At 39.7% G+C, this 13553-nt stretch overlaps 2 protein-coding genes across 2 annotated transcripts; one reads left to right on the top strand and one right to left on the bottom strand.

Moving 5' to 3' along the window:
* Positions 1-505: 505 nt before the first annotated feature.
* atg4b (autophagy related 4B, cysteine peptidase) lies at positions 506-9358 on the top strand. The gene is made up of 13 exons (XM_028028355.1): positions 506-658; positions 3311-3412; positions 3513-3584; positions 3662-3760; positions 4289-4390; positions 4472-4544; positions 5609-5688; positions 6008-6195; positions 6723-6801; positions 6976-7121; positions 7197-7253; positions 8409-8502; positions 8610-9358. Exons 1-13 carry the CDS (start codon positions 649-651, stop codon positions 8681-8683), a joined length of 1176 nt encoding a protein of 391 aa, XP_027884156.1. The 5' UTR covers positions 506-648; the 3' UTR covers positions 8684-9358.
* Positions 9359-9699: 341 nt separating this feature from the next.
* Positions 9700-12844, bottom strand: dtymk (deoxythymidylate kinase (thymidylate kinase)). The gene is made up of 5 exons (XM_028028357.1): positions 12589-12844; positions 12368-12476; positions 10337-10427; positions 10054-10251; positions 9700-9941 (listed from the first exon to the last, which is right to left on the bottom strand). The coding sequence occupies exons 1-5, from the start codon at positions 12716-12718 to the stop codon at positions 9825-9827; spliced, it is 645 nt and encodes a 214-aa protein (XP_027884158.1). The 5' UTR covers positions 12719-12844; the 3' UTR covers positions 9700-9824.
* Between the last annotated feature and the right edge of the window lie 709 nt (positions 12845-13553).

Below are 13553 nucleotides of genomic sequence, written 5' to 3'. Positions count from 1 at the left end.
TCTGAGGCGTTTGTTGTTCCAAAAACAAACGTTTTCACAATTTAATCATGATTCATTGGGTTTTAGGCCAACAGACATCTTCCTGCTTGTTCTAATTCCCTACAACTTTAAATTCCATTAAAATATTCTTCTCTGACCATGTAAAAGCATTGTTATGGAAAACGACCAATAAAATAACTTTTTTGTGGACGAAAAAGTCTTCTTCATATCTTAGTAGCTTAAGATAAGATAAGATAAATCTTTATTGTCATTGTCACAAGAACAACGAAATTTAAAAGGTGCCATCAGTCAGTGCATATGCTTAAAAACAAAAAAAACTGTCTCACAATTCACACAATTGACTCCCACAAAGTGGGCTACTGTTACAACATTCAGATGACACATGAGTAACTTCTCCGTTACTTCATACTTTTGCGTCCGTGACTGAACTTACACATTCAGGCCGTTAGAGGGCGTTCGCCCCCCTTTTTCCCCCTAAACGCCCCAATGTGTTCAGCAGAGAACGCTGATTTGCCCTTGTCGGTTTTTATTGGATGCTGGGGGAAGTGTCCCGCCTCCTTTGGAATTCCGCAGTGGTACTTTACTCCCATTGGTCCAGCAGGTCTGAGTGCAGAGAACAACAAACAAGATAGGGTGAAGATCGTCGGGATGGATGCAGGTAGGCAATATTTTATAGAAAATGAGTGTTATTTTTCTTTCACTATCAGCCCGTATTAGCATTAGAAGTACTCTCGATATTATCATCACATATGTGGATATATTTCTCTTTTTGCCATGTCATTACTGGGAAAGCTAGCCGAGCTGTAGTGCTTTGTAGCCTCGGTGACGTTAGCCAGCTAAAGTGATGACTAAAGCTAACTCACGTTAGCCTACTGTCACTGGTAAATTAGCTGTAAATTTTCGCGTTGACAGCTTGCTGCGTCGCTTTATAAACTCTAGTCACGACGCTCGTTGTCAACTGTAGCAATGTTATGTGTTGCTGTAAAGTTTCCTTCTTAATAAGTTACTCTACTTTCTTTTGTTTGGCCGCTTACGTAGACACCGTGTTACGCCCAAGGCGAGCATCTCAGTTTATGCGCCAACGTCTCAGCAGGTATTTTGTTACAATTAGGAAAAATGCTAAAGGCTAGTCTGACTCTTAGTTTCATTTCCCCCTCTTATGACCGCTAATAGCCTCGAATCTCCCACCGATTGAGCTGCTTTACCTCCATATCGCGTTCTTTACCAACAAAAACCTTCAAAACTTTATGGGAGTTCATTTCCAAGTCAACAGCTATGATTTATTTTTAACAGACTGTGCTACCAAATTTAGGCTCCTCTTTAAAGATACTGTTCAGTGATGGCTGGTTTGTACTTATTAATGTACACTGACATTAAAAAAATGCGGTTAGGTGATGAGGCATGGTTTTCCTCTGTGGTTTCATGAAATGCACAGTTTTTTTTCAGCCTGCTGAAGAATCCAACCAATTCTGCTATGATTTCAGTTTGATGACATCACGAAAGGCGGCAATAAGCTTTGTGGCAGATAAGCAGATTTTGATAGTTTATAACAGATTTTAAAGCATTAAGGTTGCCTTTGAATCACTCCTTACATGTTTAAGGCAGAGTTTGCCCCCGATGACCTATCTTAGAGGTCATTTGATTTCCTGTTTCATTCAGTTGGTTTCTGTATTTAAGAGCCTGATTCTGCTTGAAATTACGTGATTCACAATATATAATATAGTATAATATATTTACCCTGGCGTAGGTTGTACTGCATGGTGGACATCACGAGCCTGTCGGCATGGTGATCACTTTCCTTACGCTATCTGGGAAATCTTTGCTAAAATTTCCTCAAAATCCATCATACGACTTGGATTTTTATTTTCTAAATTAACTAGGAGCGCACCGATCCATTTCTGTCCACTTCCGATACCAATATCTGATGCTTAGTATCAGCCTGATACCGATCTGATGCAGAAAAACAGCTGAAATGATTTTCAGTGATTTTTTTTTTTAAAACACAGACATAAATGTACTGATTGATAAATGTGTTTGATAAATCTTAACCAGTACATTACACCAATAGCTTCACAAGTTTGGTCAAACATGTAGAAACAACTTTAATTTGTTCAGTTACGATTAGGAGTAGAACAACCAATGGAAAATAAATAATAATAAAACTGAAAATGACAAGAGCAATATGTTGACTACCTTGGTCAAACATGTAAAAAATAAACTGCAACAAACCTTTTTTCAAACGGCTCGGAAAATGTAATGAGGAATTCTAAATATAATGTAAGATAAATAATAAAGCGTGACGTCACTCGGAGCACAAAACAGAGTGAGACTGAGTAGATCTGCCCTCATCGATTGTACACATTGTCACTGATAGCTGATCTGTGATTTCTTTCAGTATCAGGACTGATGCAGATATTAATATTGGATCGATGTATCTGTAAAATCTAAGGAAGGATTGGATTAAAATATTCAAATAAAAGTAAAAAAAAACACAGGAAAGTTGAAACCCATCAGATCGTTGGTCTTACTTGATGTCACAGGAGTCATGTGTTGATGGAAGCTTGCATTTGAGAGGTCAGGATTGATCTTGTCCAAATAATAACTTACAAGACAGCAAAAGGAAGAAAAATAAATACTTTTTACATGTTTAATGGGTGATGAAAACTAAATCCAGTTTGACTTTAAAGAAACCTCTAGTTGGTGGCTTTAAGACCTACCAACTCGAAGTCAACTTTGACTTTTTGGCCCGCTCCAGGTTGTGATAAGTCTGCAAACACAGATAATGATAGATATGTCCACTAAGTCAGATATGCTTCAACTTGTACGTTATTTTTATCTGTTGTCGTTTGCTTTTGACCTTCAAGCTAATTTTAAATGTACTATTCACATTTGTTGTCATTAGTATTAATGGAAACATGAATTATGAAGCCATATTAATGAATTTACTCTCTAAGTTGGATCAGCGAAGTGGAGCTAAATCAATAAACAGAACCGTGTTTGACTTTAGACTCTCTGACATGTTTTCAATTTGAAATTAATTGTGAGAGTCTGAAAGTGGACTACATCCTGGTTTGTTGTTGCATATTTAATGTAAGCCCTATTAATTCAAAGATGTAGACGTTTTTTTGTTTTTTTTACTTAAAGCTTACAGTGTAAAAATAAACATCCTGGAAGTTACCGGGGTTCTGATCAGGCAAGCTAATGGACACACCATTTAAGTTCCTGCCTCATATCGTCTAGCAGCCTAATGCACAGCACATTAACAGTTTCATTATAACTGTCTTCTTTTTGTTTGCTTGTTTGTTTGTAGCTACATTGACATACGACACACTTCGCTTTGGAGAGTTTGAAGATTTTCCCGAGACCTCGGAGCCCGTGTGGATCTTGGGGAAAGAATACAATGCGCTTACAGGTGGAACTTTGTCCGTGGTTTGCTCCTCCTATCATTTTTCTGTCACTAAAATCAGACCAGCAAGTGTGTGTTTTTATTTTTATTTTTTTTCCGAATGTAGAGAAAGACGAGATTCTGTCCGACGTCACGTCACGGCTGTGGTTCACGTACAGAAAAAACTTCCCGCCCATCGGTGAGTTGGCAGAATGTTGAACTCCATCTCCTCTCAGTTATGCTTCTACTGACCACTAGAGGGCGATTGTGTTCCAGGAGGCACCGGGCCGACATCGGACACGGGATGGGGATGCATGTTGCGGTGCGGCCAGATGATTCTGGGAGAGGCCTTGATGTGCAGACACTTAGGCAGAGGTGAGGCACAATTGTCACGCAGCAAGTAGGAAGCAGTTTATTGTTGCGTAGGGATGCACTGATACCGATATCTGATGTTCAGTATCGCCCAAAACAGATAAAATACAGAAGATCAGGGCTGACTTGATTTAAGTTCTTTCTTTTTTCTTTTTTTTTTTGGAAAACATAAAATGTACAAAGTTACAAATTAATTTTCATAACTCTGCACCAGTGCAGCACTTTTAAAGGCACCAATAGCTTCACAAGTTTGGTCAAACATGTAAAACCAACTTTAATTTGTTCAGTCTGTGCAATTATGAGCATAAAAGTCCATGTAAAATAATAATAAACTGAACAACAAAAACAACAGGTGGACTCTCTTGATCAAACGTGTAAAAAATAGACTGCAACGAACTGTCTTTCAGATGATTCATCAAGTGACGTTTTTAAGTTCAAATATAACGTAAAATAAATAATAAAACTGGCAGCACTGTACCAAGCAGAGCTTGCTGGGGGGCAGACGTGATAACTGGTGCTTTTTGTTTTCAGACTGGAGATGGGCCAGAGAGCAGAAACAAAGAGAAGAGTACATCAGTATTCTCAACGCCTTCATCGACAAAAAAGACAGCTATTATTCCATCCATCAAATCGGTGAGTAGCGATAGTCGGACGCCTCCGACCAGATCGAGAATGCGCTCATCAAATTGTTTTCCTTGTTCCTGAATGCTGCAGCCCAGATGGGCGTCGGAGAGGGGAAGCCCATTGGACAGTGGTATGGGCCTAACACGGTCGCCCAAGTTCTGAAGTGAGTACTGGTACCTATCTTTATCAGGGGGTCCTTAAAAGGTGTTAGATTCATATATCTAAAATTAAGTCCTTAAAGTGTCTTAAATTCGTTATAAAAACAAAAAGTAAGTTGACCTTATGTCAATCACACGTCTTAAATTTTGTCACGGCAGTACTATTTAATCTCATATTTTGTGTCTTTTTTTTCTGTTTTTTGCTCATGTGACTTTTCTGTCAGGCAAACGTTTGAATCGCAGGAATCGTGTGATTCCTTATTGCCTGTCGCAATAAGGAATCGCATGATAAGTTGAAATGAGCTCCATAATTCCCATTCTGATGATTAATTCTTTTTGAGGTGCAATTTTGTTTACAAAGACTTCATAATCTGTTTTACTCATGTCTTTTTATGTGTGTGTTTTTTTATTTCTTTTTTATTTGTTGTTTTTTATTGTTGTATTTTACTAAAGATCTTTTAAATGTCTTTCAGTTCCAGTGTGCAGAGTTTTGTGCAAAATGAACTTTTTAGTTGTTGAAAGGGTGGACTTATATTAATATGCCAATATTATTACTTGAGAGTGGTTTCAAGACAACATTATTGTTTCTGACAATAATTTCTGGAACCGTTTATCATCCAGTAAAATTTGTTTCGTAGCAGGCCTAGTTCAGTGACTAACTAGCCGCTAATATTCCCCTGCTATCTAGCATGCTTGTTTTTTGCGTCCATCATGGGTAAATGTAATTTTATCGCTGGTTGCCTGGACAACGTTTGTCTCTGCCACTGGCTCCCTTGTTAACCCATACGAAGTAACGTACGTTAAAAGGAGTTAAACGATAATCTCTTCAACTTGAGTAAGAATCTGATCATGTCTCTTAGTCAGTCGCACAGAGTACCATAAAAAATGTGCAATTTTCACTTCACTCTTACAGAATGTCAGATGTCTGTCTTTATTTTATTCCCAAGTTCAAGTGCGAGGAGAAAACACAAAAAGCCACAGAATGACATAACAACATTGTTAAATGGGAGCTCAAAGTTTCTGTTCCGTTTGGAATAGAAACTATAATTTGTGGGGTTTTTTCTTTCAGGAAGCTGGCTGTGTTTGATACGTGGAGCAGATTAGTTGTACACGTGGCGATGGACAACACTGTGATCATCGAGGAGATCAGTGAGTGCAGCTGTGTGTGTGTTGCAGCTCTCTGTTTCGTCAGCGGAGGCTCTTTAAATAGCACTCCAGTTTAAATACGGTGGACTTTGCTTAGATTGTTTACACAGAACGGCAGCCAGTTTGGGATGTATTTAATGGAGATTAAAACTTTGAAATCCGATGAAAATGATGTATTTACACCAAATCTCACTTTGTCGCTCATATCATACTCGGCGATCTCCATTTTTTTCTGTGTAAAGACTAATTCTGAGTTGAGAATGCAGTAGAGTGAGCACGTAATTTGAGGAATTCTGTCTGTTTCCTGTCGTGTTCCCTGCAGAGCGTCTTTGCATGCCGTGGCTGGACCTAGCAGGTGAAGCGGCAGGAGAGGGGGAGGTGAACGGCTGTCTGGAGGGAGCGTGCGCCCTGGCTGAGGAGGAGACGGCCCTCTGGAGGCCGCTGGTCCTGCTCATTCCTCTCAGGCTGGGCCTGAGTGACATCAATGAGGCCTACATCGAAACGCTCAAGGTTAGAAACCTCCACAGCCAGGAGTTGTACTCCCCGTTACATTACAGGTGTTGCAGGGGGGAAAAATGCAGGTGATATTTGAAATAAGCTCTGAAATTCTAATTAAATTTTGTACTTACTTTTGTTTTCAGATTTATTGTTTATTTTAATTAAAGCTGTACTATGCAACTCTTTTTACATATTTGTTGAAACTGTCACCATTTCGTAGCGGTATGGTATAAGAAATAATCTATGAAAAGATCAAGCTCCTTCGCCTTATCCCAGTGCTAACTAGAAACAACCAATCAGAGCTAGGAGGCGGGTCTTAACGCTGTCAATCACTCTCACATGCTTTATAATAAACTGCCTGAATGAAAGGTTCTTGCCCTAAGAAGTAATCACAGTTAATATATATTTTTAGTAGCTAGTAAATGAGTGAAACTCTTTCAGATTTTTGAATTCCAGTCTCCTTAAAAACTGCAATGCAAAACACTGAGGTAAATTCACCTATAGTCGGGGTGAGACCAACCCTGTTGTCTTCTTCACAGCAATGCTTCATGCTGCCTCAGTCGCTGGGTGTTATTGGGGGGAAACCCAACAGTGCCCATTACTTCATTGGTTATGTCGGTATGTCTGATCTCATGTTTGTATAATAAACTCTCTCAGCTGTAATAATAACAATAATGAAAAGCAGCTTGTACTCATCACATTTTATTTTGTTGATTTATTTATTTTTTAATTCTTTTCCAAACCGTTTCTCAAGAGGCCATTTTGGATGTGAACTCGTCTCTTTGTCTCCAGGGGAGGAGCTCATCTATTTAGACCCACACACCACGCAGCCCGCCGTGGAGCCGTGCGAAGATGGCCAGGTCCCTGATGACACGTACCACTGTCAGCACCCGCCCTGCCGCATGCACATCTGTGAGCTGGACCCATCCATCGCGGCGGTAAGTCTCCAGGGGACGCGCTGGCATCTTTAGCCTTGAGGAGACTCCATTTTTCCTTTTTTTTTTTTTTTTTAGGGTTTCTTCTGCAAAACGGAGGACGATTTCGACGACTGGTGTATGCGCATACGCAGGGTACGTCTCATTCCTCTGTTTCATAAAGCAAGATTTTGGGTTATGTTTTCTCAAACTTACTGTAGAAAAGAATGCACTTTATTGAAATTGCTTATTTGTTGAAATACTCAAACTGTTAAATATTAGCAAATACAAATATGAAATTTACACACACACAAAATATATATATACGTAACTGTCATAGAAATACACTGAAAAACAGAGAATGGAGTTCCAACTTAAAAAAAAAAAAGTTACCGTAGTTGCATGTAACTAAATTAAGTTTGTCAAACTTAATATATTTACTCTAATAAACCTAATTTGATCATTTTTAGCAGTTGCCTCACGTTTTCTCTTCGGTGTAAAAGAGAAAACATCGAAAAGTGGGTCATATTTCTAAAATATATAGAAATATGTTGATCTATGAATGTGTGCAGTCAACTTAAGAGTCTTAATTCAATTAAAAAATGAAAACTTACATTTATTAGACTGTGATCTGTTAAGTGTTTATTTCTGCTAATGCTAATAACTTTGGCTTATAGCAAATAAAAAACCCAAATTCATCATTTGGGTTTTTTTTACTTACAAAGTCCAAACAGGAAATGTTTGATTATGAATGAAACAAGAAATTGTAATTTTTACGAGTCTTTCTCGGCAAGTTCTTATGTAAAATCTCTACATGTTTTTAAAAAGTAACTAACTTCACACTGGGCTATCCATCGTTCTTCATTTTCCATACTTATAGAAACCTCATTTCACTTATTTTTTTCTTTAGTAATCGAGTATTGGTTATGTTATAAAATGAAAAAATTATAGTTGCATCTTTTAGCTTTCACAATAAAACATTTTATGTACGGTAATACATATTTTGAAAACAGTGTCTTGCGGCCCCAATTTTATTTTGTAGCACCCGGGACAAAAGTGTCAGGTCCCAGTTTTCAGAATTGTTGATCAAACTTGCGTTGTGCTTTTTAGGACCTTCAAAGATATGGATGTGCTTTTCAGTAGGCAAACATTTCTGGTTTTAAAATGCATTCTGGCATTACATTAAAATGTGGACGTTTTCATTTCTGCTTTTACCAGAAATGAAGATTATTACTCATAAACCTTACCCAAACATAAACGTTTCAGATTTTTGCCATTTATTGAGATGCATCTGTGTGACATTGCTTCCAGTTGTCCTGCAAGAAAGGAGGCCTACCCATGTTTGAATTAGTAGACAGCCAGCCCGTCCACATGGTCAGCGTCGACACCTTTAACCTTACTCCTGGTAAATCAACTGTATTCTACTCCTTTATGTGTGTATATATATATATACACACATTTTTAAATACCGTAAATTAAGTATTTAATTCTTTTCTGAAATTCCTTTCACAGATTTCTCGGACTCAGACAGGCTGGAGCGGTTCTTTGATTCGGAGGACGAGGAGTTTGAAATCTTGTCTCTGTAAGGAACGCAACGAACAATTATTTTACTGTTCTGAACAGTAGGCGGAAGATTCCGGTCTCTTCTCTGGATCCAGAAGAGAAATCCCCGAGGGGAGGCGGGCATGGGGTGGGATAGGGAGGGAGACGAACATTTGTTAAGAGACCCGTTGAGCCGGTCCAGCTCCAGTGGCGCAGTCCGTGGGCAGTCGACGCAGCGTTCCTTCTCATCAGCCTCCGGACATCCAGACGGCCCGGTGGCAGCTGTAGCAGGAGCTCAGGATCAATTCTGTATGCACATCTCTCACATACGTGTGTTTCCATTCGAGTCTTAACACTTTCGATGTTTATGCTGAAGTGAATCTGGTGCCTTTCCCTGAGTCCCTAAGTAAAAAAAGAAAAGAAAAAAGAGGGAAAAAAAGCCGCCATCATGGTTTTATGTGGAGTAGACCCACAGTGGCTCATGACGCCTACGGCTTCCGCAGTTTGTCCACTAATATCTTCAGTCTGTAACAAGCTTGTAACGAAACCAAATTCGGAAAGGCGACTTGTGTTAGCAGCTGACGCAAACGTATCCTTGCCAAGTCTAGAGCATACGCTAGTTTTGTTTGAAAATTATTTAATCAAAACAACATGCAGGCAAGTGATGGAGCAAGAGACATGTAAGAGGACTAAAAATAAATCACAACTGTTTATCTCTTTCTGGTTGTATAAGAAAAAGTTATATTACATATTTCCTGCTGCTAAGAGGGAAAGTGTGCGGTGTGTAAAAAAGTTATAAGATGGTGTATTAGGGTCGTTGTAGATATATATATATATGAATAAAAAGAGTAAATGTACGGCCAAAAAAACTTCTCGGAAACCTCAAAAATTTCTGAGTTGAAAAAGTAAAAGAAAGAAATTGCTGGAAATAAACAAAAATCTAATTTCTAGAAAACAATTGGAAACAGTCAAACATTTTCCTGTTTAGGAAATTTTCGGAGTGTCTAAAGTGGAAATATTTTCCACTTTTAAATTTTCTAGAAAGTTTCTGAGACAAATCTAAAAACTTTAGACTTTATTTTCCAGAAAAATTGGAAGTTTTTCTTTTCTTTTTAGAAACTTTCTCTACAATGGCCCTTGTATGCTGTCTTATCATTCAGTTGCTATGGCTTCTTCGTGACCTGCTTAGGCTGACTTCCACAGCTCCCCTAGAGGCATGTTCTGGGTTTCGTTGATGGCGTTGAGGCTGTGTGTTCTGATGTCGGCGTGAACACCTTCAACGTTCTGGGAGGCATCAATGATCTAAAAAAGAAAAGAGAAAGCATGTGAATTATTTTTCTTTAGTTACATCTCCACATTGAACAACAGAGAGATCCAACCCAAATAACCCAACAACAGCGAATGATCTCCATACCTTCCAGTTGACCGACGGATCCTTCATGAGCTGCTCAAACTTCTCCTGCACCGATTTCTGGAAAGCGCTTGTTTCGTATCGTTCGTTGCCGAACTGACCTCGAAGTGCGGCCTCGGCCGGGTTCAGTTGCAGGAACATCACCAGGTCGGGCTTGGGCAGGCCCACATCGGGTCGCTTGCACCAGTCCAGGCAGAAGCCCTGCGGACGACAAGGACCCCGGCCGCTGCTCTTCAGACACATGGAAACACCAGCAGACAGATGTGGGTTTTCAGAGAACACTGACCGGCTTGGCGCTGGTGAAGGCGACTCCGGAGAAGGCGTATCGGTCCACCACCAGAGTGATGCCCTGATCCAGCTTCTTCTTCATTACAGGTCTGAATTAGAATAGAATAGAATTCAACTTTATTGTCATTGCACTGTCACAAGTACAAGCAACAAGATGTAGTTTGCATCTGTCCAGAAGTGCTCTAGGAGATATAAATATTTATTTACAGATGTACAAGACTATGTATGTATGGACTATAAGGGGTTATAGCAAGAGATATAGATATTGTGTATAAATATAAATATGGGAGCTATATGCACAGATTATAAGCCATTTTATGGCTTATAATCTGTGCCATACGGTTCTGTATACATTCTTGTATACAGAATATACAAGAATGTTAGGGAATGGATTATATATGTATATAATATAATACAAGATAAATAATGGCAGATAAAGATTACAGGTTGTATGTGTGTGTGAGAAAACAGTCCTTGATGTGTGTGTGTGAGGATAGTCCATGTGTTATTGTTGTATGAGAGGATAGGGGAGTACAGTCCTTATAGTATATGTTTTATGTCAGGAGGCGTTCAAAAGCGTGACAGCTGTGGGAAAGAAGCTGTTCCGGTGCCTGGTGGTTCTGGTCCGTAGGCTTCTGTAACGCCTCCCAGAGGGCAGGAGGGAAAAGGGTGTGTGTGCTGGGTGAGTGGAGTCCTTTGTGATTTTTCCCGGCCCTTTTCAAACACCGCTTCCTGTAGATGTCCTCGATGGCAGGGAGCGGTGCCCCGGCGATATACTGGGCAGTTTTCACCACCCTCTGCAGCGCCTGCCGGTCGGAGACAGAGCAGATCCTGTACCAAGCTGTAATACAGTTGGTGAGGATGCTCTCAATGGTGCAGCGGTAGAAGTTCGTGAGGATCTGTGTGTTTAACGTAAGATTCATCACAACTGTTACATATATATATATATATATATGTGCAGTTCAGAGAAAACATGAGGAATATTTTCCTCTATAGGTAAAAGCTTAACAGTTCACAACAGAAACTAATAGTGAAAGTTGTTTTTTTTAACAGAATAATGAAAGTGTAGGATCATTTCTCATGTTTCATGTCAAAAATCAAAATTGTTCCAGGCTCAAGTTTCAGAGATTAGAAGAAATGAAAGAGAGGGAAGGAATGATATTAGCAATGAGCTAAAGAGGGACAAAAAAAAGGACAGAATTTTTAATAAAATGGGAATAAAATCGGGTTGTATTCTCCATCAGGGTCCACATAGTCCTGATAAAACAAACAATGCATCACTTATTTCCTGCAGCCTTGCTGGCATTCTCCCTGAATAACTGGGTGTGACAATAAGCTTGTAGGCTGCGTTCCAGTTGTAGTCAGAACCAGGAAATACAAACTTCCCAGTCAGAAGAATCAACTAATGCACTGTCCGAAGTTAAATTACAGGGGAATTAGGAGCAACTCCGACTTCCCCCAGTACCAACTTGTAAGGCCAAGTTGACTGGCCATATTGAAACAGTATGGCAACAGTAGTAAGCTGTGGTGGAACTATGCAAACATGTTTCTTTTAAACGACATATGCAAGAGTGTGTCTACAATTAGTGTTAAATGTAGTGCCTGCAACTCTAAACTGTACAAATTAATTTGTAATTTCAAGATTTACTTATGGAAATCTTATGGAAATCCTGACATTTCCATAAGTTAATTTAGAGGTCTACTTATGGAAAGTAAATCTTGAAATTATCTTAGTAAGAAGTACTGCTAACAATGTCTATATCGGAGTTGCTGTGTTGAAATCCCGACTTCCACTGGAACGCATCAGTAGCGACTGTGTTGAGGGCAGATTTAATAAAGTTATCTATGCTGACAGTAACGAAAAAGTACCCGGTCCGCCATAAAATGGCTTATTATTACATATAAAACGACTGCTTCACGGTGTTTATTATTTAGGTTAGTTTGAACTATTATCCATCCCCAGGAGTGTTACCAGCAGGTTCGAGGAATGTAGCACCGCAGTAAAGTCCAACACAAGCACTAGCCTTACACCAGCTCCCAGCGGTTCGCAGAGAACAGGAGGTGCACCGTGTGGTCCTCCAGGTCACTCTTCTTCTCCAGGTAGGCGCTGATAAGCTGCCCAATGGTTGTGCTCCTGTCTGCAGAAACACAACTAAGTTCATGTAAAACTCGAGGAGAGGAACCATCTCTGACGAGAGAAGACAGAGACTAAGGCTACTGTTGAAGGCTAAAGATGCTAACACCCCTCACCGGGAAACCTCATCATCTCCGCCGGACGGCCGCTCTGCTGCAGCGCCTGAACCAGCTTCTTGCACTGTGTCGTCTTCCCGGCTCTGTCCACCCCCTCCAGGACAATGAGGGCGCCTCTTTTAGACGCCATTACTCTGTCGGCCGGTTGTCGGGGACGTGGTGAAGTTCATCAACCTGTTTTTCTTTGTAGCGAAATTAACAGCTGCTCTCTCACGATTTACCCGCCATTTACTAACAGACAGGAAAGACGTCATTTTTTCTGACGTTTTCTTCGTTTCACTGCCACCACCTGGAGCGGCGGGCTCATAGACGTAATGTAAGAATTTTATTATGTCTATGGGCGGCCCGTCCTGGAGGGAAGAGGGGCACTGAGTGCTGTCGTTGACTCTGTTACTGAAGACTTGGAAATGACAATGCTTCTTTTGCATTATGAGCTAAACTAAACGGATACTTTTTAAAGTTGTATTTCGAGCTAGAGCATCTAAAGCCGCTCCTTAAGGCCCCGAAGCCAGCAGGGGGCGCCCAAGAATGCGTTTTAATAGCAGAAACAGCCCTACAAACTTTACATTAAAACTAAGAACCTGAGCGTACTTTTAAACGGCCTCCAATGTTTTCCAAGTTATTCAAATTAAATTATACTCAAGATTATAAAGAATTTGCAAATTCTTAAAAAAAAAAAAAAGAATTTAACAAAGGAAAATCTCAAAACTTTCACTGGTATCACAGTTAAAGTTAAATGCTGCTGTTGTGATTTATGAATGTTATGCGGCCTGTGCTTGTTGTGATGTCGCATTTCACGCAATGATCAATAACTGAAAAACAATTGAACTACTCCACTATAGAAGGAAATGTTAATCCAGCGGTTTACACTTCTTTATCTCAAGTACTTTTATTTATTTGTTTAGATATTGTAAAGTAACTGGTCATATTCTGTCATCCAGGGAATTTAAGGAATTCTGTGTTGA

Source organism: Xiphophorus couchianus, chromosome 9 (genome assembly GCF_001444195.1).
Source record: "Xiphophorus couchianus chromosome 9, X_couchianus-1.0, whole genome shotgun sequence".
Lineage (NCBI taxonomy): Eukaryota > Metazoa > Chordata > Actinopteri > Cyprinodontiformes > Poeciliidae > Xiphophorus > Xiphophorus couchianus.
The sequence above is the reverse complement of the archived record's forward strand: the minus strand, read 5'-3'. Positions and strand labels throughout refer to the sequence as shown.

Bases quoted from the DNA above. Each gene is read 5' to 3' on its own strand.
- atg4b (XM_028028355.1), top strand. The intron at 3,413-3,512 runs GTGGAACTTTGT...TTCCGAATGTAG, and splicing joins AGAATACAATGCGCTTACAG to AGAAAGACGAGATTCTGTCC. The intron at 8,503-8,609 runs GTAAATCAACTG...TTCCTTTCACAG, and splicing joins CACCTTTAACCTTACTCCTG to ATTTCTCGGACTCAGACAGG.
- dtymk (XM_028028357.1), bottom strand. From the start codon at position 12,718: ATGGCGTCTAAAAGAGGCGCCCTCATTGTCCTGGAGGGGGTGGACAGA. The intron at 10,428-12,367 runs GTAAGGCTAGTG...ATTCTAATTCAG, and splicing joins GCGAACCGCTGGGAGCTGGT to ACCTGTAATGAAGAAGAAGC. The intron at 9,942-10,053 runs GTATGGAGATCA...TTTCTTTTTTAG, and splicing joins ATCCGTCGGTCAACTGGAAG to ATCATTGATGCCTCCCAGAA.